The sequence below is a fragment of the Ptiloglossa arizonensis genome, chromosome 9 (genome assembly GCF_051014685.1).
Source record: "Ptiloglossa arizonensis isolate GNS036 chromosome 9, iyPtiAriz1_principal, whole genome shotgun sequence".
NCBI classification, from domain to species: domain Eukaryota; kingdom Metazoa; phylum Arthropoda; class Insecta; order Hymenoptera; family Colletidae; genus Ptiloglossa; species Ptiloglossa arizonensis.
Genome location: NC_135056.1, coordinates 7,709,055 through 7,732,728, shown reverse-complemented (window position 1 = coordinate 7,732,728; position 23,674 = coordinate 7,709,055). Strand labels below are relative to the sequence as shown.

General features: G+C 37.1%; 1 protein-coding gene across 3 annotated transcripts in view; it reads left to right on the top strand.

Annotated features, from left to right (window-relative positions):
• LOC143151465 (uncharacterized) overlaps nt 1–23,674 on the top strand; it is a 143,436-nt gene that overhangs the window by 73,238 nt on the left and 46,524 nt on the right. For all 3 annotated transcript variants that reach the window (XM_076320589.1, XM_076320587.1, XM_076320590.1), the window contains 6 exons: nt 15,920–16,093; nt 17,484–18,756; nt 20,116–21,070; nt 21,579–21,952; nt 22,638–22,788; nt 22,892–23,117. In XM_076320589.1, coding sequence (XP_076176704.1) covers nt 15,920–16,093; nt 17,484–18,756; nt 20,116–21,070; nt 21,579–21,952; nt 22,638–22,788; nt 22,892–23,117 — 3,153 coding nt within the window. The remainder of the gene's footprint in view (nt 1–15,919; nt 16,094–17,483; nt 18,757–20,115; nt 21,071–21,578; nt 21,953–22,637; nt 22,789–22,891; nt 23,118–23,674) is intronic.

Here is a 23,674-nt window from a genome sequence, read left to right as displayed (position 1 = left end):
GGAGTTAGTAAATTTATTAATTTTAATCTACGGTCGATGAGTCACCGCGTTCTGGTAACCAGGAATTGGGACAGGGAATAGAAGACGAAGAGCCGTTATTCGTGGAACAAGAATTGAAACACGTATAATGGAATCAAATGTTTTACGAGCGAAGAGAAATTTTCCATTCGTTCGAACAAGGGTCGTAAATAAATCGGTGTAACGGTTGGTTTTATTGTTCTTTTGTTGGGTTATTTGTCCCGTTTCTGCGAGTAATTTATCCAAGTAAGTTAGAATATTTGCACGTGAGTCGTTTGTAATTAATAAATTAGAACGAGATACGTTGTATATTTGGGACTTGAATGGAATACCTTTGGAATTTTGATGGAATTCGAATTTAGCGAATTGAATTTTCGAAAATGGTTATTTCGTTATTAGGCAGGATCTTGTAAACTAAGTGACATTATTATCATAAAATTGTATTTTACGAACGAAAGGATGAATTTCTCTCGTACCGTGAATATCGTTTAGCACTCTTCATGATCTGTGTGCGGTATACTGGTTTCGAAAAAAAAAACTCGTTCGAATTACCGCAAATGCGTAGGTGCACTTCCGATTGGCAGAGTGCGGTTGGATGCGCAAGTTGATTGGTGATGACGCCAGCGCACTTATGATCGGATGAACAAATTTCATCGAAGTGAGTATAATATGTTAGTCTGAAATTACTATATTTTATCGACGTTATATGAATTTACGAAGTAACTTTGGAAAGAATAATTATATACTTAAAATCATGAGACGAGAAACTATTTTTGAAAATAATCGACGTGTCGCGAAATCTTTCAATAAATGAAATTACGAATCTTTTGGAGTCATCAAACCGATGAAATGATGATTCTAAGAAAAAAGAAGTTGTTGGTACAATGAATACATTTTATCGATATTTTACATGCACATCGTTCGGTATATTTATAATTTTGATCCAAAAGGATTGTGACGATACGAGAATAGTTTAATTTTTGTTAAACGTTTCAATTTGTATTTTAAGTCCCCTCTGACATGCAATTATAGTTCATTGAAAATAAAGTAATAGTGTTTATGAGAAATTGTAATATGAACAAATATAATTTACGAACCATAATTGTATACCGAAGAGGACACTCGAGAGACGTATCGAAATGTTTAATAATAGTTAAACTATGCTTACAATACTGCAATCATTTTGGAATAATTTCCTATCGTAAACATTGTGCACGGTTAATTTCATATTTATAATTGCAAATGCACGATGCGATAACGAATTATTTAAATTACAAATATCCAACATATTCAACAGGTTCTCGTACAAATGTTACAAATATATTCAATAACCAAAAATAAAATGAAAATTTGATATACTTCGAGAAAAAAAACATTCTATTTACAATACATCGAATAATTTTCAGACGGTTCGAAATATATTTATTCGTTATATAAAGAATAGCGAAATATCTTTCGTTTCATTTTAAATACCTAGTTTCCAGTTTTATTTCAAATAAAATTTGCCCAGGTCTATTTATTACGTGAAATATTTTAGATTTTTAGATCCAGCTTGGTCCAGCAATTTAAAACGAGACATCAATTTTGAAAAACGAAATGTATTCTCGTTTATAAAGATTACACTCTAAAATTTATAATCGCAGAGATTGGAGTTCTGAAAATTTTCAATCGATATCTGATACGATAAACTATCTAAATTATTATTGAAAAATTTAGTTTCGAACTTCTCTTTAGTTTCGATCGGTAGCAATGAGTCTCTGGTCCCTATATCGAGGCTAACTGGAAATTCTAAATGCATTGTTCTCGTCATGGTATTTTAGTTATAGTATTCTTAGAAGACGATACGTTGTATTTTATTTTATTTCGCGTCAGAGAACGGAATACGTACTACAAAATAAAACTGTGGAATCTCGATTATTCGTAAGAACAATCTCTCTTTTTTTTTATATATATATCCAGACAACTTTCAGTGGTCGCTCTCGCCCGGTACTTTTATTCCAGCCTTTTCAAACGTCGGTACGCTGTATTTTATTTTGCTTCCCTTTGGGGTATCGAATTTCGAATTGTAGTGAATTTTCGAAGCTTCAAATTTCGGTTTTTGTAACAGTAACCCATAACGATTCTCTATCCAGGCTAACGTTTCAAACGCATTCGTTCGTTTTATAGTACTTTGGTTACGATCTCTTCGCAAGTGACTGTGTTTAAATTTGGGGCAAGGTTCGTTCATTTTGGAAAATAATTCAGATATTTAATTATAAATATTATTATTACAAATACACATATCATAGAAAGATATTTTTCGATCATTGTCGTAATATTCTTCCGCAAAGTTGTACTTATAAATAAAATTTTTCTTCACCAGCTCTCGTTTCCTCGACAAATAATTTGGAAAATGCAAAGGTAACACGTGTATCGAATTAATATCGGTTCAGTGTAATTTACGTACGTCTGTCGCGTTTGTACACAGTATACAGAAAATATTTTATAATTAATGGGCAGAATTATTCAAGCGATTAAAACGTTACAAATCCACATCTCGTTGTGGATAATTTCACATTTCTCGACTCGTTTAAGTAAATGAAATTAAACGTTAGGTTACTTTTCATCGAGTAATACTAACCCGAACGTTGATGCGCTAAAAATGTGTATTCACAGAATTGATTATCCAACAAACGAAACCGTGTGCAAAAAAATGTTGTTCTCTATATTTTATTTATTTTTTTCGAAAGTCCGCGCATTATTGAACGCTACATTAATGCCGCTACACGAAGAAAATATATTTTGTAATTAATTACAGTACTTGTAAGTTTAAATTATGTTGAGAGGAACTTAATTGGTACTTAAACGCAGATAATTTAATTACGAGCTCTCAATTGATCGGAGATAGAGCACTCGGCCCACCGATCATGTGGAGTCTCTTTCTATTCGGAAACATAGCTGGTGTGTCTCGTGTCAGAAATAAACTTCGTGTGAAGTCGCTTCTTAGGAACGAGCGCGTGCAGAGAAACGAGGGAATTTTATTTCGTGTTTCCGGAAACATCTTTGCCTTCCCAAAAACGATGAAACTGAACCTCGTGCATTTCTGCAAATACTCGTATGCTTGCCCGACGCCTAGCGATCATCAATGACTTTCAAAATATACCACGACGAACTCGAATTAAATTTAAGTAAACGTACGAACGAGAAGAGTGCATTTCAACTTGATTTTCTCGATAAAAGTATTGTAAGATTTTATCGATTATTAAAGTATCGCGTATAACCGCAAAGAATGAAAATTTGTCAAAAAATTCTTTGTGCAATTATTCGTAACATCCTCTGTCAGTTTAACAACTACAGATATATTTCTTCCTCGATCGTATCTTTCCTGGTGAGTCGAAAAATGACAATTTCTGAACTTTTTCTGATTTTAGCCAAGAGTTTCGTTAATTAATCATTCTTTTTGTAACAGTCTTAGATGAAGTGTAATTACACGGTGTAAAATATATTAGAACTATCGCTTGAAACTTTGAAACGTACTTCAATTTTTACAAAAATACATAATTGTTTCGTCGAAGAATAAAAGAAACCTTGTGTATCGTAAATATTGGAAAGAGAAGTATTTTCGTAGACAAGTGACATGCCTTCGATTGTTATCCGAGTAACAAATTTCCACTTGGAAATTGTTCACGAAACGAGATCGTTAGGGACTCTTAACGATGAAATATCTCCATCCAAACACGATTATAATTTATACTCGAAACGATAGATAAACTCGGTTTGCGTATTCGGGAAAGAAGGCCCGTTTCTCCGAACTATCCAGCAAGTGTACACACACATACACACACACACCAACGCATAATCACTTTAATAGATCATGCACACGTACGTCGCCATCAGGTTCGAAATGGCGAACGAACTCGAGCATCTCCTCGATCGATCGAGAAATCACGAACGATTTATATCTGTTTATTCCCATAGCTCCGTAAAATAACTCGTTAGAGACGCGAGGATCCCCTCCCCAATTACACGTTAAACGCGAAACATCGGTATCGGACACGGGGTATCGCGGTTTGCTTAATTAAACCCGTCTAGCAATTAGTATCTAATTGCGCCGCGATCGTGCAACAATAAGTATCCGCTTTTCCGCCCTTCGCCGTAATGAGAGGAAGAACAAGAACGAGAAGAAGTGAAAGAGGAGGAAAAAAAATTTCTAGCCCACCGTGTGCCGGGCCCAGACGTGTTCGCGTACATTCATGCGGGACGAAGTGCACGTGCATGGTCCTCGCGCATATGACGCCTCTGTGCACGGTATATAAATGGCGTAAAGGCGTTTACTTCGTCGAAGGGGAGTCGGAGGAGAGGACAGTAACCCACGAGGAACGTTCTGTCTCATAAGCGTGGCACGGTGCACTTAAATATAGTCGGTGCATACAGAGAGAAACACTCGAGAAAGAGAGAAGGAGAGAGAGATAGTGAAAAAGAGGAGTTGGAGACGGACAGAGAGAGAAAGAGAGAGAGAGTTGAACACGAGCGCGCAATATAAATTATTGCATGAGTCAATCCTCAAAGTGCCAGTGTATTTTCAGGCGACGTTCGTTTTTCTCGGTTGTTCTATTATTCTCTTTTAGCGCCGCGACTCGCTTTGCTATTGCCTGGAAGTAGTACGCTCTCGCTGGTTGGTGCGGTCGTTAGGCGAAAGCAGCACGCTCCTTTTCGGGGCTGTTTTTCTGCCAAAACGTTGGGTGGCGAAAGACACGATGGAGGCTATTAGGACTGTTTTATACGTAAAGTACAGCGGAATCGATGAGCCAAGTCTTTCGATTTACGCGGCACTCGTTCGACGCGGTTTCGACTCGGAGCGGTAATTGATCATTCTGCGGTCACTTTTAGAAACGATTAATACTAAAACTATCGATAGATTCCAGGATATTAACGATAAAAATACTGATAGATTCCAGTATATTAACACTAAAACTACCGATAGATTCCAGTATATTAATACTAGAACTACCGATAGATTCTAGTATAGTAACACGGTAGTTTTAGAACTACCGATAGATTCTAGTATATTAACACTAGAACTACCGATAGATTCCAGTATATTAACGCTAAAACTACCGATAGATTCCAGTATATTAATACTAGAACTACCGATAGATTCTAGTATAGTAACACGGTAGTTTTAGAACTGTTGATAGATTCCAATACATTAACACTGAAACTATCGATAGATTCCAGTATGTTAACACTAGAACTACCGATAGATTCCAGTATATTAATACTAAAACTACCGATAGATTCCAGTATATAAACACTGAAACTTTCGATAGATTCCAGTATATTAATATTAAAACTTATCGATAGTTTCCAGTATATTAACACTAGAACTACCGATAAATTCTAGTATAGTAACACGGTAGTTTTAGAACTGCGGATAGTTTCCAGTATATTAACACTAGATTTAACGATTCCAGTATATTAACACTAAAAACTACCGATAGATTCCAGTATATTAATACTAAAACTACCGATAGATTCCAGTATATAAACACTGAAACTACCGATAGATTCCAATATATTAATACTAAAACTACCGATAGATTGCAGTATATTAACACTAGAACTACTAAAGGAGTCTACTTCACAACTTCTTTTTAAAATTATTTAATTATTAACGGTATCTTTGCCTATAATATTCGTGTACAATTATTGAAATAGACAAATAATAGTACTCGTAAATTAATTTGACTTTTCTCCATCTAATTTCAAAGATGCCTATATGATCTGAGATAAATAGAAGTACAATCATTATCGGTAGTTTTCTTGAGGGCACATTTTATGCAAATTATTGAATCTTTTATTGAGAAATTATATTGTTAACATATTATGATCTAGCAAAATTCTCACGTACTTTTTAAATTATTCAATAAATAATTGACAAGATTAAAAAGGTTGTATGGTATTTAAGAAGTGAAATATTTTATTGAAGATCAATGAGTATATTTAAAGATTGCAAGTTACAAGTTTCTTTATATGTATATATATTTTTTCTGGTTATTAACACTATAACTACCGATGGTGAACGTATTTCAATTTGTATCAAACAAATGTAATCGTAAAAAGAAATCATTTCTATGAAAACTATGATTTTTACAAGGAATCCCATACGTTTCCATAAATAAATAAATATCTTCCTCAAAACCATCTAAAATTGCCAAAATCGTATTTCGATTATTTAATTTAAATGCTTGAATTAAATAATCCATATGAGTCGTGCAATCAATAAGATGATTTCAGGATTGAAATTAAACCGAGCAGAATAAAATTGTTTGACGAGAGCACTATGAATGGGTCGTGAAAATTGAAACCTCGATCGGATCAATTCAGCGGTCGATCGGCATAGAATTGTCATCGATCGTTTAACAAAAGTAGAGATTCGCGTCGTTCGACGATCACCGTGAATTTAATTACCGCAACGAATATAGTTGCGTCGTGACTGCTCCAGAAACGAAAACATGGCCGATCGGTATATTTTACAGTTGCATTAACCTGATCCACCGGATAGATATCAACAAAGACCGATCTACCTGCGCTACATGCGACCTCGGCCGTAGAACGAACCGACCGCCAGGAAGTAATCTTCCTGTTTCTCGTTTTCAGTCCGTAAACCGTCCGACGTCATTGTTTGGCCAGCTTTTAACACGTTCAACTAGGCTCGAGCCACCAATGGCCAAAGTACTGTGTCGGCAAAGGACAGTGTTTCGAAACACTCGTAGCTGTTTGACACATTGAACCTTTGGTGTCACTTGTACGTCTAACTGGCTCTTGAAGATGGATAGAATTTTTATTCCAACAAAAGAAGAATAAATTCAATAGTCATTTATTCGTAATTACTCCATCGAGCAGTTATAATTTTTTATTTTTGATCATTATAAAATATTTCATTCGAAACACTCGTAGCTGTTTGACACATTGAACCTTTGGTGTCACTTGTACGTCTAACTGGCTCTTGAAGATGGATAGAATTTTTATTCCAACAAAAGAAGAATAAATTCAATAGTCATTTATTCGTAATTACTCCATCGAGCAGTTATAATTTTTTATTTTTGATCATTATAAAATATTTCATTCGAAACACTCGTAGCTGTTTGACACATTGAACCTTTGGTGTCACTTGTACGTCTAACTGGCTCTTGAAGATGGATAGAATTTTTATTCGAACAAAAGAAGAATAAATTCAATAGTCATTTATTCGCGATGATTACTCCATCGAGCAGTTACAATTTTTCATTTTTAATTATTACGAAATATTTCATTCGAAACACTCGTAGCTGTTTGACACATTGAACCCTTGGTGTCACTTGTACGTCTAACTGGTTCTTGAAGATGGATAGAATTTTTATTCCAGCAAAAGAAGAATAAATTCAACATTCACGATGATTACTCCATCGAGCAGTAACAATTTTTCATTTTTTATTATTGCGGAATATTAATTTTTTTTTTTGCCCATCTCCGATAACTCTGTATCAGTTTACTGAATTAATGCCTTGCATTATTTTCTTTGCATATGTAAAATATTTCTCACGCGCCACAAGTCGTTATTATCATATATGTACATATAATTGCATCGAAACATTACCATGTATTCGTGAATTTGAATAATTACAACGATATTCGTCGATCTATTTTTAGCCCAAAAGTCCATTTAAACGTAAAATCGACGCATTTCGAATTATGAATTTTTGTCGGTCGCGTAACGGATAAAAACTTCTTTATTATTTAAAAGAAACTTTTAGCAAAAGGTTCGTCATTTTTCATTAAAAAAAAACTTTTTAACGAGAAGTTCTCCATTTTTTATTAAAAAAAAAAAAAGAAAAAGAAACTTTTTAATAAAAAGTTCTTTAATTTTTATTCGTTGCTCGAAACTGTTATCCGGAGAAAAATGTTCCCCGTCTGTGTGATACGGCCAGAAAGCACGACTATGACCAAAGTTGATTAAAATCGCGCGCCGATTTGAACGAGCCAACCTCCCGCTGGACACGACGCGTTCTCGCACCTGTTTCTCTGCCGGAATAGAGTTCTAGCTCTCTCGAAAATTTATGACCACGCTGGGCGAAACCACGGGGAACTTTCTCCAACCAGGACGAAATTCTGACGAGGCAGGATAACCTCGGAAAGTTTGAACTCGTGTAATGATTACCCTAAGTGACTCACCAGTCGTTTTCCTCGAACGGTATTCATTGCGTGATCGTGCCAAAAATCTTCGTATCGGATCTTCGCATACGCAATATCGTTCTCCAAAATTCATTTAACCCTTTCTTTGGAAAGTCGAAACAGTGATTAGAATAATAGAGCAACAGAAAAATAATTTTTGTATTTTTTTTCCGGTCATCGAATTCGACACTTCGAGTGCGACTATCGATTAAATGTTTATTCTTAAATATTTTTCCAGCCGTGGATATCTTCGAGCAGTTGTATTATTTTGTGTAATTTTTACTTTGGAAAGGTTGACTATTTGGAAAAAGAATGTTATTTCCAGATTTCTGTTACGAGAATGGAATGTTTTGAATATTAACGAATTTTAGTTTTCGAAAACAATTAACGGTGCTCGAAAACACAGTTTTAGTGACAATTTATGTTCACACTTTGTACGAAATGAGACGCCTAACATGTTCTCCTTGAATAGCTTCGTAGTTTCCAGTGGAGTATTGTGTATATTGTGTCTGTAGCTGGAGACGTTTTTCATATTTGAATGTCGTCTTTCATTTTTTAAATGTAAATGTTACATTCTTCGTGTAAAAATTCATTTACGACCTTGAGCAGAAAATATTATTAGCACCTCTCACAGCTTAGCAAAGAAAAAAAGTACAATATTAAAATTATTGACCGTGGAGGAGATAATTGACGTACAATAAACAAAAGTAATCATTTTTAAGATTTATCGAACTTCGAGCATTTTAATCGACTCTCTGAAGCAACTGCCTCGGTTTGCCTTTGCCTAGATCCGGTACTCTTTATTGGCCTAATCTACCAATTAACGAGAGTCTACTAGTTAAAATTTATTAATTAACAAGAAATAAAGCAAAATGTCTATTTAACTATTAAATACAAACCTAATCAATTTTAACCTCCCCAAAAATACTCTACCCAAAAATAATGTACCTTTACTTTCCAAATGATTTTAAATATCATAACGTGTAAATAATCACCAAAATAATGATCAAATATTAAGAAATAAATTTTCCAGAAAAAGAATACCGTCACAAGATTGATAAATGCCCCGAGTGAATACCATTAAAAATTGTTGCATATTTCACCCAAAGGAATCCAAATCGAAATATTTATAAAAGAGACATTTATCGTATTTCATTGCTGTAATTTTATTCGTCTTGCAATTCGCATTAGTGGTTAAGAAATGCAAATATGAGAAATAAAATAAGAAAGATTCCGTCATTTTTTACCCAAATTGGAAATTCTCGAGACCTTTCGCTTCCGTTCGAATAATTTGCAATTTGTTACTCGCTTCTTTGGGAGTCAAGTCGCATAACGTATCCAAAACGAGGAAGAGACTTCATTGCTGTAATTTGATTCGTTTTGCAATTCGCATTAGTGGTTAAGAAATGCAAATACGAGAAATAAAATAAGAAAGATTCCGTCATTTTTTACCCAAATTGGAAATTCTCTTCCGTTCGAATAATTTGCAATTTGTTACTCGCTTCTTTGGGAGTCGAGTCGCATAATGTATCCAAAACGAGGAAGAGACACTATGTATTGTCTTGCCTTGTCGCGAAACCGTATCGGAATCTTCGCTATTTACGAGTTTCATCGTACAGTCGTTATTTACGATTATTCGGTATCCGGATTTTGCAGAATGGCATTCCATCGGCGACGTTAAAATTGCAGTTTGTATCTGTGCGTTGTACAGCAATGTAATCGGTCGGCCACGGTGTAATTGCATAGCTCCTCGCCGGAATCGGTACTATGGATTACTCGGATTTATCGAGTGTTAGGTAACGCCATCAATTTTGTTAATTTAGTGCCGTAAAGCTAGCGGTGGAATGGAAATAGAGATGCACGCGTTACAAGTCTCCCAGCATTGAAATTCCAATCTGTGAAAAATTCTTTTAATACTCGATCGAGTGTTCTCGAATCGAGATTCGAACGATTCTTTTAATACTTTCGCGTGATATTTTCGGTAACCGAAATTATAAAGAAATTTGAAAACATTCGCCTAGAACAATTCCAAAAATTCGAATTTTCCAACATGAGACGTTCTCTCGTTCTACTGTACTCTTTCAGTTAAAAATGTATGTATGTGTTAATCAAGAATTTGTATCGTATACATTAATGACTGATACGTTGCTATCGCGATGGAGCAATTTATGAAAGAAAAACCCGATTTTTCTCAGGACCGTTATTCGCAGCTTCTTGTAGTATTGTTTCTTGGAAGTCTCGCCACCAAACCTCGGTTTTATTATAGCGAAAGGAGTCGATTGAGCTTCAAAGGGTGTCAAGTGTAAACCCAGAAGCGTTCTTCCGTTCGTTTGTAAGGTCTTTCAGTAGAAAATATTTCAAATCTAGGGAACTTGTGTTTTTAATTTTAAAATACAACGAGAGGATTGAGGAAGTGCAAGAGCTCATTTTTATTACAGCTATTTAATACCAGACTCATTTTTGCAATAGCTTTAATTTATTATACAAAGATTGTATATTACGAGGATGTAACGGAGGAAAGCATCGAAATTCGTACAGGTATTGGTTGTATTCGAATTATTCAGAAATTTGTAAACATTTCCAACACGTAATACCGAAATGTAAACAAATAATAACGGAGGTCTCAGACTATAATATGTCTTTTTTTTTTGTATCTTTGTTTTTAACGAACTAATTAGTATTGAAATGTCAATGGATGTCACTCCATTCGTGTTTTACAACGTAGTGTCAAGTATGTAATGTACGTTATTAGGTAGTAGCAATCATCTTACCGGAAATTCCGTGTACTGCGTAACGTATGGTTAAATATGACAACTGACATCGTCCAAACTTGGCTATTGTAAAATTGAAACTATTAAAAAAGTCACTAGGTAATAAATATAGTGCACAAGATTTGCACAAATGTGCAAATTTTACATGAAAATTTTACACAAAAATTACATGAAAATGTACTGTATGAAACTACAAAGAATGCTTCCGAGAGAAATTCGTTTTTTTAATCCATAAATAGCATTTTCCTCATAACAATACTATCAGTCGTTAGTTCGTATAATACGAAATCCTTGGAAACGATTAAATAATCGTTTTCAAAATTCTGACGACTAACTCAAAATTCCATCCAGAGACATTCTTTCCAGCTCTCTACTATACACGCAGTACCGACCAAATGTTGAATTATTCGATCTATTATCTCCAAATAAATAAAATAACGTCCAGAGCAAGATAGGATAATTGTTTTGACAGATTTAAAAAACTTTGACCAAAATACCGCATCGATTCGATATTACACTAGTAACTTTACGCTACACATAACTCATCTCCCCTAATTTCTTGGAAATATAACGTATCGTATAAAAGTACACGATTCTTTCGGATAATAATTATTTTTTATACACATAACTCATCTTTCCTAATTTCTTGCAAATATAACGTATCGTATAAAAGTACACGATTCTTTCGGATAATAATTATTTTTTATACACATAATTCATCTTCCCTAATTTCTTACAAATGTAACGTATCGTATAAAAGTACACGATTCGTTCGGATAATAATTATTTGAAAAAATTAATGAACGATTCGTTCCGCAATTTTTCCTACATTTCTGGCATCGTTTTCACCCCGACGAACAGAATTACTTCCTACCATTGGTTACGACTACGAATACTTTTTTTTTTTCATTTATAAAGCGACATCCGTGGTAAAACTTTCACCGGGAAAGAACAAGTAGCGGTGTGTATCGGTCACGTTTGACTAATTGGCTCCGAAGTGATTGTGCATTTTAGGGAGCCTCGATAAAGAGAAAAGGATTCCCGAAGGCAAAGAAGAAAAAGAAAAAAAAAAGAAAAACCAGTTACTTTCGAACGCGTGGCGTCCTGTAGACCGCAAAGTAGGCGAAGACTCAACCCCCTCGCCACGAGTATATTTCGAACGCTTCGTGGCGGAAGCTTTTCCAAAAAGACCGAAAATGTACGAGAGTGCACGACCGCGCCAACACTAAATATAACTGCAGTCCTTTGTAGAATGCACCGCGATTTACTCGCCTCTTGCAGTTCAGGGTACGCGCGGACCCGATGTTGTTTCGCCCTAATGATCGAGTCGGCCCTCTCACGTGGATCATCCTTGCGAAGAAGGGTGTGAACTTTTTCACACGCGTCGTTGCAACTCGGTATCGCGGCCCCTTTCTTGAGATCGTCACACGCAAGACAAGGGGAACGATCGACGTCAGACGTATCAGAAAGGTAACGAGTTTCTTAACATCGCGCGAAATCGGTTCGTATGTATCGTTTGCTCGAACGATAAACAAACAAGTTGGCTCGACCGATCCGCTTGCGCAACGTGGCAAAAGTTATCGGAGGAATTTATTATTAGAAATCCGACGAATGAGTGGCCGACGGGGTCATCCGCGTTCCGGAAATTCCTCAAAATAAGTCTCTAGTCCTTTTGGTTTCCCATTGGACGCGTGTATGCACCACGTGCTGCTATTTGATGAATTGCGAGTTTAAAGTGCGGTGAACCCGAAATAAGTGCGGGGACAATGGCGCGTAAATTCGAATCTTCTGTTCTCGGTTTTATCGGCATAATTTCGAGATAAATAAATTGTATCGAAATATATAGTTTGGGTGGATGTTCTTGCTCGAAAGCGTTCACACGGATATTGGTATCGATATACGGCTGAAATGGAATGAAAAGGACAACTGTTTTTAATTTCATTGTTCTTTCGATAGTTCGTTTCGTTAAACGTCGCTAATATTTCGTTTCGACTGAAAATTAATTAAGCGAGGTCCATTGTAACTCGTAACATCCTTATGCAGCGGCTAATTGACTAATCGAGTAAATGCTCCATTAACCTTCTTCGGTCCGAGCGCATCGTTACACTGCACGCGGCCATAATGCACGTCGACGAAAACAAAATACGATAACAATAAAAATATGAATTACTGCTCGATGTAAATAAGTTTTTATAAGATAAAGCCCGTTCCGTTTTTAACGTTCGAACCGTATTATTCCGGTTCTCTCCGGAAACAATAAAAAGAATTAATTTAATAAAACAATGCGGTGTAATATAAAGAAGTATGTAGAAAACGATAAATATGTTTATATAAATGTGTACGATAGTAAACTTATAAAAATTGTCTCCGATTGTGCAATACATTTACGTAATAGAGTATCAAAAATTATTAATCACGGATGCGTCGAAATTTGTTTATGGAACAAATCTTGCAGAAAGTAGAAACACATAATTGAATAACATTTAGAACTAGGCTAAATTTGTCTCACGATAATTGTAACAATTCCTTTTGCCTAAATTGAAAAAATAAAAATGTGGTTAAAGAGCTTGCATACAAATCGAGATATTGATAATTAGAAACAATATCTAAGAGGTCTCATACGTGAGAATATTGTAAAATTGGATGGTAGAATTAGGTTTATAATATTAGGCCAAACTAATTATATCTATTTTCTATGCCGCTTACATTACAGGACAAACTTTGACGTACCGTCTATGTATAGTAACTTTCTATACTATATTATGTAAGTCTGTTCTTCAATTATAGATCATTTTTATAATTTTCCTACGACACAAATTTATACAAACATATTTATTCTTTTGTACATTCCTCTTTATGCTACACTATATTGCTCTTTCCCAGTAATTTTTTATATCACTTCCAAAGTCTATTGTTCAACTATAGGTAACTTTTATAATTTTCCTACGAAACAAATTTGTACAAACATATTTATTCTTTTGTACATTCCTCCTTGTGTTATACTATATTGCTCCTTCTGATTAATTTTTTATATCACTTCCAAAGTCTATTGTTCAACTATAGGTAACTTTTATAATTTTCCTACGAAACAAATTTGTACAAACATATTTATTCTTTCGTACATTCCTCTTTATACTACACTATATTGCTCTTTCCCATTAATATTTTATATCACTTCCAAAGTTTATTGTTTAATTATAGATCATTTTTATAATTTTCCTACGAAACAAATTTGTACAAACATATTTATTCTTTCGTACATTCCTCTTTATACTACACTATATTACTCCCTCCCATTAATATTTTATATCACTTCTGAAGTATTATATTTAGACTAACGTTCGAAACGTTAAAAATAATCGAGAACAATTTCACCTTACGATAACCGAAATACGATAACATCGGTTATATTTGCAACTTACGTGGAAGCATTCGACCATACGTAACCCACGAATTCCATTTATCGATGAAATCGCGGAAACTAGAAACACATACGCGGAACACCGAGGCTACTCCCATAATCCGCGTTAAATGCCATTCGAGATTGCGTCCATTAAACTGTCTCGTGGGAGCTTTCAGGAACCTCGACCCTGTTGAAAATTACGCTCTGGTAAACACGAAAGCTTCCTGTACCGAAATCTTCGCGAAGCTTCCTCAAGACCGGAAGCGAACGTTTCTCGAACGTTTCGCAAAATGGGATCCTCCCCGTTCTGCTAATTGCATCATACAAAATGAAAAAGCCCCACGTAACCAGGACCACGGGGCTCTCGTCTTCCGAGTTGGAGGCTTTTACGCCAACTTGACACCGATTTTCTTGACATCTAGGCTAATAGTTGAAATTAAACGGATTTCCCGAAAAGAGAGTTGCCTGCATTATTAGAAAACGTGTTCTCCTTTGAGACACATTCCCGGATGTAGTACACGCACCGATCCGCAGCTTATTTTAGTCGCTCGCGCGCTCTCCAGACCTCAATCGCCACGATGTTTTTTATTCGGGGGTATCTCGGACAGCTTGAACGTGAGGGGTCAGTTGCTAATTTGCGGTGTTAGCATTGACGACTGTTGTCGCGTAATTGGGAGCGTTCTAGGAATTTTTAAAACGGTTCAGAACGAAGAGATATTGTGAAACTCACGCTCTTCTGGAGCTGTTTGCTTCTAACGTTTCATCTTGGGCACCATTTTGCACGACTTGGTGGCATCTGGTACCCTAACATTCCACTGTGTTTATTCGAGACGAACGTTGCGCGGGTGACGATCAGAATCGAATTCCATTCTTTGACAAAAATATAAAATTTGTATATTTATCGTTGTATCTTCGCGAAAGTATCCCCAATGTATTGGTGAGATTTTCCCGATAAATATGAATCCAAACACGAGCTTGTTCGAACTATTTTTAATTACACATGATTAGGAATTTTTTAGAAATATAAATTGAAAGAAGTACTGATTTCGAAATTAAAGAATTAATGTCTCAAGAAGTATACATTCTCGGATGTACGTTTACGTGAGTATGATCTACCGAGTTAGAAATTAAAAAATTAATATCTTCGAAAGTATTCATTTTCGGATGTACGTTTACGTGAGTAAGAACTACTAAGTTAGAAATTATGAAATTAAAAAATTAATATCTCCGAAAGTATTCATTTTCGGATGTACGTTTACGTGAGTAAGAACTACTAAGTTAGAAATTATGAAATTAAAAAATTAATATCTCCGAAAGTATTCATTTTCGGATGTACGTTTACGTGAGTAAGAACTACCGAGTTAGAAATTTTTAAAAATTAATATCTCCGAAAGTATTCATTTTCGGATGTATGATCTGTGTAGCTTCGAACGAGTTCTGTCGATCTAAAATATACATAGTGATATTACATTTATTATACGTACTGTGTACTAATATTGTATTTATTTTAATATTTGAATTTTTTTTCTATCAGGTAAGCAAACACTCGGATCAAGCCGAGACGCGGATATTTCAGTGGTTGGTACTGGCGTCGAGTCCATTCATTGCGCGATTGAAAACAATAACGGCGTGGTCACTCTTCACCCCATAAATGGAAGCACGGCAGTCGATGGTGTACTGATAAATTCGCCAGTGAGACTCGCTCAAGGTAAGACCTTGGCTTAAATACGAATGACCGTGTCCGAGCTCCTCAAAAAGGTGCACGATAGTTAATCCTTGTCAACGAAATTGACTTCGACATTTTTGACACCTTGGACAGTTTAAGATACCCATTTGAGGTAATCAGAAATCGAGAATTCCCTCGGAGTACATCAAATAATTGCTATGTTTCCTATTCTATTTTCTAGAATGTAGTAACTTTTGCCTCGTTCCTCCAAAACGGTGATACGATGGAATTCTTTTACGCTGTACTCGTCGTAGCAATATTTATCCTCTCTGGTATATTTATACTCTAATGTTTCGAACAAATATTTAAACTGTACTGCTACGAGGAAAATACAATTCTAGCGCCAGCAAGATTCCGAGTAACTGAATTGTCACACAGTGTCTAAATAATGTCATTTTTAAGCTTTGTCCAACAAATACGTAATACTAGAACACAATTCATATACTATCCGACAATTTAAATAAACTACCTAGGATCGAAAACATCGACAATGTCCCTTCTCCAAACAGACATCCGTGTGATGTCGTATGTTCGATGTCGGTCATTGTCATCTTTTCATAATCAATACCATTTTAACTCATTGTGTACCAGTGTCCTATTTAAAAGACATTTAGAGACACGTATTTTTTTACTAATATTAGCATTCATTTAAATGCCATGTGACTCGGAAGCTATGAAGCTGAGACCTTTTTCTCGTTGTTATACTGTACTCTTTTTATACTGTATTGTAAATAAAAAAATATTCTCTCAGGTTCACACTCGAATCGAACGTTTCAGTATGCTTTTCTAGTCTGGAATATTCAAAGATTCATCGTTAATAAAATTAATTTCCTATCAACGTATAGAAACTGAACATCGATTAGAACAGAACAAAATTTAATATTGACGAGTTGAACAGTGTCAAATGACATTCGACAACTGGACTATCTCGATAGCTAGATAAACCTAAGCTACAGTCTCGTCCTTCCACTCTCAGAGTACTCCCTCAGAAATCTTCGTGAACTGTATCCCCATACTTCGAAACAATTTTCAATTTGTCTCTTGTTTTCAAACTCGAATCGAACGTTTCGGTATGCTTTTCTAGTCTGAAATATTCAAAGATTCATCGTTAATCAAATTAATTTCCTACCAACGTATAGAAACTGAACATCGATTAGAACAGAACAAAATTTAATACTTGACGAGTTGAACAGTGTCAAACGACATACGACAACTGGACTATCTCGATAGCTAGATAAACCTAAGCTACAGTCTCGTCCTTATCGTTCCACTATCAGACTACTCCCTCAGAAATCTTCGTGAACTGTATCACCGTACTTCGAAACAATTCTCAATTCGTCTCTTGTTTTCACAACCGAATTGAACGTTTCAGGTTGCATGCTGTCGATCGGAAGATCGAACTACATGCGCTTCAATCACCCAGCCGAAGCGAAACACTTGCGATCGGTACTGCCCCACTCGAGGATCTCAATGGCGCCGATAAGTTTCTCGCTCCCGGAGAACCAGCTACAGGAGAACTATCATCTGGAGAGGAAGCCACCAGTCGCGCCCCGGAAATCACCGAGGAACTCCTGCTCGGACGACGAGATCGGTTTCTTGGGGAAGCTGACGAAATTCGAGATGCTGTCGAAACAGAACCGGAACAATTGCGTCTCGCCTAAGGTCTTCCCAGCCGGCGCCATCACCACCAACGTTCCCGCCGATCAAATCCTTGGACACTCGAGATCCTCCAGTTTGGTGTCACTGAAGAACGGCAACAACAATTCACCGTTGCAAAACCTGACCAATTTGGATCGTAGTCGTTCGAACACTCCTTCCTTCAATTCGTCATCACCGGGTCATTTCTTGAACACGTCGTCGCCAGGCAACTGTTTCACATCCTCGTCGCCGAATCACTGCACCGACGAGAACCGTCAACGATCGGATACACGCACCCCCAGTCGATCCAACACCCCCAATCTCCAATACCAGAACACCCCGATTACGAATCACAATCAAATTCAAATGTATTCGACCGCGGAATCCTATCTCAAGAGTTACAAACCGTACTACCGCGAGAACAACAACGAGAAGAACACCGCCAATCAGGGAGATCTGATGTCGCGCAGCATGACATGTCAGAGATCGAACGATCTCGATGATCTGAACGGGCCCGATTACGACATGAGCCAAAGCCTGATCGTCGCGAAAACCACCACCACCGAGTACCTTCAGTTGGACAAGTACGGCTCGAATCCCAATATCTGCAATAACCCCAGCAACGGGAACTATTGCGGTGGTAGTCTGAGAAACGTGACGGGCGTGCAGAATTTCGGCTCGAATCCGAACATCAAGAGAATACAGCCGCCGAGTCCTGCGTTCAATCGTAATCCAAAGTATAGCGAACCGAAGAGAGGTTTGGGTCGCGTGAAGAGTCCAACGCCTAGCATCGGGAGCGGTTGCTCGCTGGAGGAGCTTCGCGAGAGGCAGATCGACGCGGAGAATAAATGCAGGGAGGCTGAACACAAATGGAAACAGGCGCAGGAGGACAGGCTGCGGGAACAAGAGGTCGAGAGACAAGAGAAAATGAGACTGGAGGAGATCCTTGCCATGTGCGCCGAATACGAGAGACAGAGCACCGTGGAGAAACCAAGGCAGCCTAACAGGTGATTTTCGTGTAGAGATTGTCCTGAAGATCAGCTGCGTTTGGAACGGAAATTTTGATCAGTTATCGTAACGTTACGGAGGCTGGGAAACGTTTAGAAGGTGTTACCTCGTTAAACGATCGAACTGCTCCCTCGATAAATGAACCGTAGTTATCTTCACCACTTTTTCTCGAGTTTATTCACTCTTGGACGAGATACACGAGTCGCGATCAGTTAGCGAGGTAATAGTACTTATAGGGTTACCGCAGAGATTCTTGTGTATAATATTTTGTTGTTTATTGACATCTTGTAAATGGACGTTTATGTCGTTTATTCATGCATTAAGAGTGCTTGGTGTATTTTTATAGAACAAACTAGCGTAGCGTTTAATTTCTGCTGTATTAAAGTTATTGGATATCTTCAAGTATTTGTTAGTCGGCTAAGACCGTGTAAACAAGCAAATTGAGTTCATCGAATCCAAAAACAAACAATTCTAGGTAGGAGGGATTGAAATGTTTATCGTCCATTGACTTCAAGGTTTAGTAACTAATGGAAATTTCTAATAGAAAATTGTTGAAGTATTGAACACGATGCTCCAGTTTTATAAAAGAATGATGAAATTTTTGTTAAACTTTGAAGATAATGAGATATCATATAAGTGCTTTGTTGGATCTGCCTGATTAAATTTCAAAGAAAAAGGTTTATCTATGTCAAATTTAAAATAGAAAACTGAAATTTAAAAGAATAACAAACCATAAAGACTACTGTATAGGGAAAAATTCAAATTGTTAACACGACTAATTTCTAAATAATAAAATCATGAGTATCAAGATGATACTCTAATAGTCTGGTAATTTAGTGTCACAGTAATAGTATCACTACCATAGTTAGAGGGATACTAATCTAGAATATTAAATCAATCTCTGATATAGGAATTTTTGTTCATCGAACAGCTACATGACTACTTTAGCGACTGTCTATATGACTATGAATTCGTAGGAATTATGTACAATCCACTGAAACAAAGTAGAAGTAAAGATTACGTAGCATGTCTTGGTTGCAAATTAAGCAACAGACATCGTTGCAGAACCTGCAAATAGAGAGTAATTTTTTAAAACGAATGCTGTGAAAGATACCATTCCACAGATAACTAAATCAAAACAAATTTCCATTCTTCATACGTATAGTACAATTCGCTGAAAGAAACTGAACTCATCGGATAGACAAAGTAATGTTCACAGTTAATTAAAGATTATTCTCATTTCAACAGTCACTAATCGCATTTAAAATTACACTGTCTCCGCAAAATTAAAATCGAATAACCAAAGATCTACAACTTCTTACTTTGAAATTCACAACGTCTTTGTTTCTCCTCCACAGAATCAAAACGAACGGTTCACTTCCACGTGACAAAAGACTCGGCAGTTACAACTCGCCCTTCGACAGCCCGAAGAGTCCATCGAAGAACCAGCAACAATTTTCTTTCGACACAACGAAGCAATCGAACTCGGCGTCGTACGAGAACGTGTGCGTGCAAAATTCGAAGATCGTCTTTCAAAATGGCAACCCGTTGAGCAATCGTAGAAATCAGACCAACCACCCGGAGTACCAAACGATGAACCTTCAAGATCATCCGCAATCGACCACGCCTAACAACAATCAAACGACAAAGTGGCCAAACGTTCTCGGCAACGGAGAGCACAGCTTTTCCGCCTCGATCTCGCAGGCACGTGCCTCGAGTTACGAGAACGCGATGATCGACAACACGGTCTTGAACAACAACAGCATCTTGAACAACAACAGCAGCTACGCCCAAACCAACGACACGACCAAGGAGACGTCCATGTACGGGACCATCCAGTTGAACGGAACGAGGATCAACTCGCAACCGAACAACGCGCGAACATACGAAAACTCAACGCCAACGATCGGGAACGTCAGTCTGTACGAAAACGTGATGATCGGCTCGACGCAGAACAATAATCAAAATCATTCCATGCCAAAGAAGAATGGCCAGCTATCGAACTCGTGCGAGATGATAGAGAACAAGCTGGCGATATCGAACGACGACCTGCTCGAGGCTATCGAGCAGCTGTCCATGCTATCAAAATCCAAAGAGATTTGTATGATTCCCAAGAAGAACAATTCTGAGAAGGACAATGCGAAATCGAACGAAGCCAAGGCTGACAAGGAGAGGAAGGAACTCGAAGAGGAGGACAGACGGAAGTACATAGAGTTCCTACAGAACGAGAAACTGCATATTCTTGGAAATATGGACGCGTTGAAGAGGAGCGTCGCGGATATTGAGATTCAAGAAGAGGAAATCAGCAGAGAGGTCAGTGATTCAAATATACCTATTGTTATTTAACGAAAGAGACGTACAGTTTCCAACGAAGAGCGGAGTGACTGGTGATTATTAACCGCGCAAAATGACTTTAAGTTGAATTTCGAGCTCGAAGATAAACCGTATTCGATGCTAAGGATAATCGACACCGTGAGTCTCGTCCCCTTATCTAAGTTTGTCTTCGTGTTAATATTTGTTTGCCTCTATGCACTTCGCGATAAGTCCCTTCCCTTCTGGATCGCCAATCCTTCGTATTGTCATTTAGTCTCGGTTTGTCGCTCGTGCGACAAACGTTTTCAAATTGAATTCTCACGAAGGTTAACGCGCAAATCTAAGGAAGAAAAACGATGCAGGTCGTTACACTGTTTTCCAGAACACAGTTCACGAAGCAACACACGCAGGTCAGACTCGAAGAACAGAGAGTTCGTTCGTTCATTCCGCAGTACAGGTTGAACTTTTCTCAAAGTGTTTCCACTTAGAACTTACGTTTCTGTCTCAGCTCGAGTTGGAGAAGGCATTGTTGTCTGCGGAGTACGAGTCGGAATCCTTGAAGCTCAACCAGGACGAGGGTGAGAAGATAAAGGTACAGATGCGAATAAACGAGCTCGAGAGACAAATGGCCGAGGATAACACGACGCAGGCGAACTTGCAAGCGGACGCCAAGCTGAGAGTTCAAAGGGCTGAACAGGTTTGCGCCCGTTTGGAGGAAGAGCACGCGAATTGTACGGACGAAGCGACCCAACAAAATGTTGGCGATAAGCTCGCGGCTCAACAGGACATCCTGGAGTCTGAAAGAAAAGCCTTCGAGGATTTGGAGTTTCATCACCTCGAGGAGGAAGCGAGTAAACTGGCAACCAGGGAAGAATTGCAAAGGTAAAAGCGTACGAAATTTTCAATTGGGATTCGTCTTTGATTTTTGACACGATCATGGTACTTTGAAAGGCTAAATTTTAGAATTGGACGTTTCCTTTTAAAATTGGGAAGGCTTTTCCTTTTAAAGTTGCACAAATATCGACGAGCAACAATAAACAACGTTTGCACACTATGCTACTGTACATTGCTCAACCGAATAATAGAGAATTCTCATATCTTCTTACAATAATTGAGATAAATAGTAACTCGTAAATCATTCTTTTACAGCACAAACGAAAGTATAAACATGCTTGGATTAGGTTTATCTCTGTTTATTTTCCAAGTAAACAGTGGAAGTACAAATAGATTGTAAACTGATCGAAACAACACCTGTTCATCGTGAACGGAGGTTACTTTAATTCTATGTTATTGTTTTAACTTTGAAGATCCGACTGTCTTTGTTTACGACAGCTACAGATTTATATTTTTTGCGCCGTCATGTTGTCATTAAAAAAGCGACGTATTTCTTCTGATTGATCTCAAATAATAGAGTTTTGAGGATAATGATTTCTATTAAATTTTCGATAATTTCCGAACCAATGCTAAATCTTACCTCGATAAGTCGTGCTAGTTAGTACGTGTAATTATTTTCGAAAGATTGCAGCTTTGGAATCGATGTTTAACGCGAGCAAAACGTCATTTTCAGATACTTGAGCGAACTGACGTCCAAGATCGAAACCAGGAAGGCTCGATTGAATCATTTGGAATCGCAAAGATCTGAAGCAAAAAGCACAGCGACTAAGGATGCAAGAAGTCTTGAAAGACAAAAACTGGCGCATTTGAAGCGGTTGGAAGAAGTTAGTACACTCTTTATTTCAACGTACAGTTTATATCACGGGTGATAAAAAGAAAAAGAAATTTTATTTTTGAATGGATGTAACTTTTTATTTCGTACATCAGGGTCGAAACCGAGTTAGAGCGATAAACGACGAATTGACGAAATTGGCACAGAATTCGCGGGAGAACACTGAAGAGAAACGATCTCCGAGCAGGGAAGACTTTGACAGGATCTCCAGGGTCACCACTGACTCTCCCATTGTAAACAATCAGGGCAGTTTGGGAAGAAAGACTATCGAGTCCCTCAAGGAAATTGAGAGAAATCGACAGCTTCATTTAGCAAAACAAGGTACGCGTTCCTGTATAGACTGTGTATGGAGCTTGAAATGATATACCAATACCTTGAACGTTGGAAAAAAAAAAATGTTAAAATGTTGGTCCTTTAGTATGTACAAGAGATTAAATAAATCAGCGAGTTAGCGACCATATGGCCTCACAAAATTTTAGATAACGGTCCGTATGGAGCACTCCGGCGTTCAATGTGTTAACAAGAAATTGTTGAATTCGAAATACTTGTTCTCTGACTTCGAAACGATGCCTAACTGTGTTGCAATAGTCGTTTTTTTTTCATTACAGTCAATAAGTACAGAGAGCCAAAATATTAGTCAAAATTAGAAACAATATTTTCATTTCTCTAATTTCTGTCTTATATAGGGCACCATTTGTTTCTCCTTTATACTGGAAAGGGTCATCGACATAGATCTAAACGTTGGAAAAGTAATTCTGTTTTGCATTATTGTTCCGTGTATCGACAAACTTTCCTCATCAGTAATCAAATGTAATTTGTAGCGGTAGATCCTCCCTGCTTCTTGTGCTGTTTAATTTTGTGAGTGTGTACAATTGATA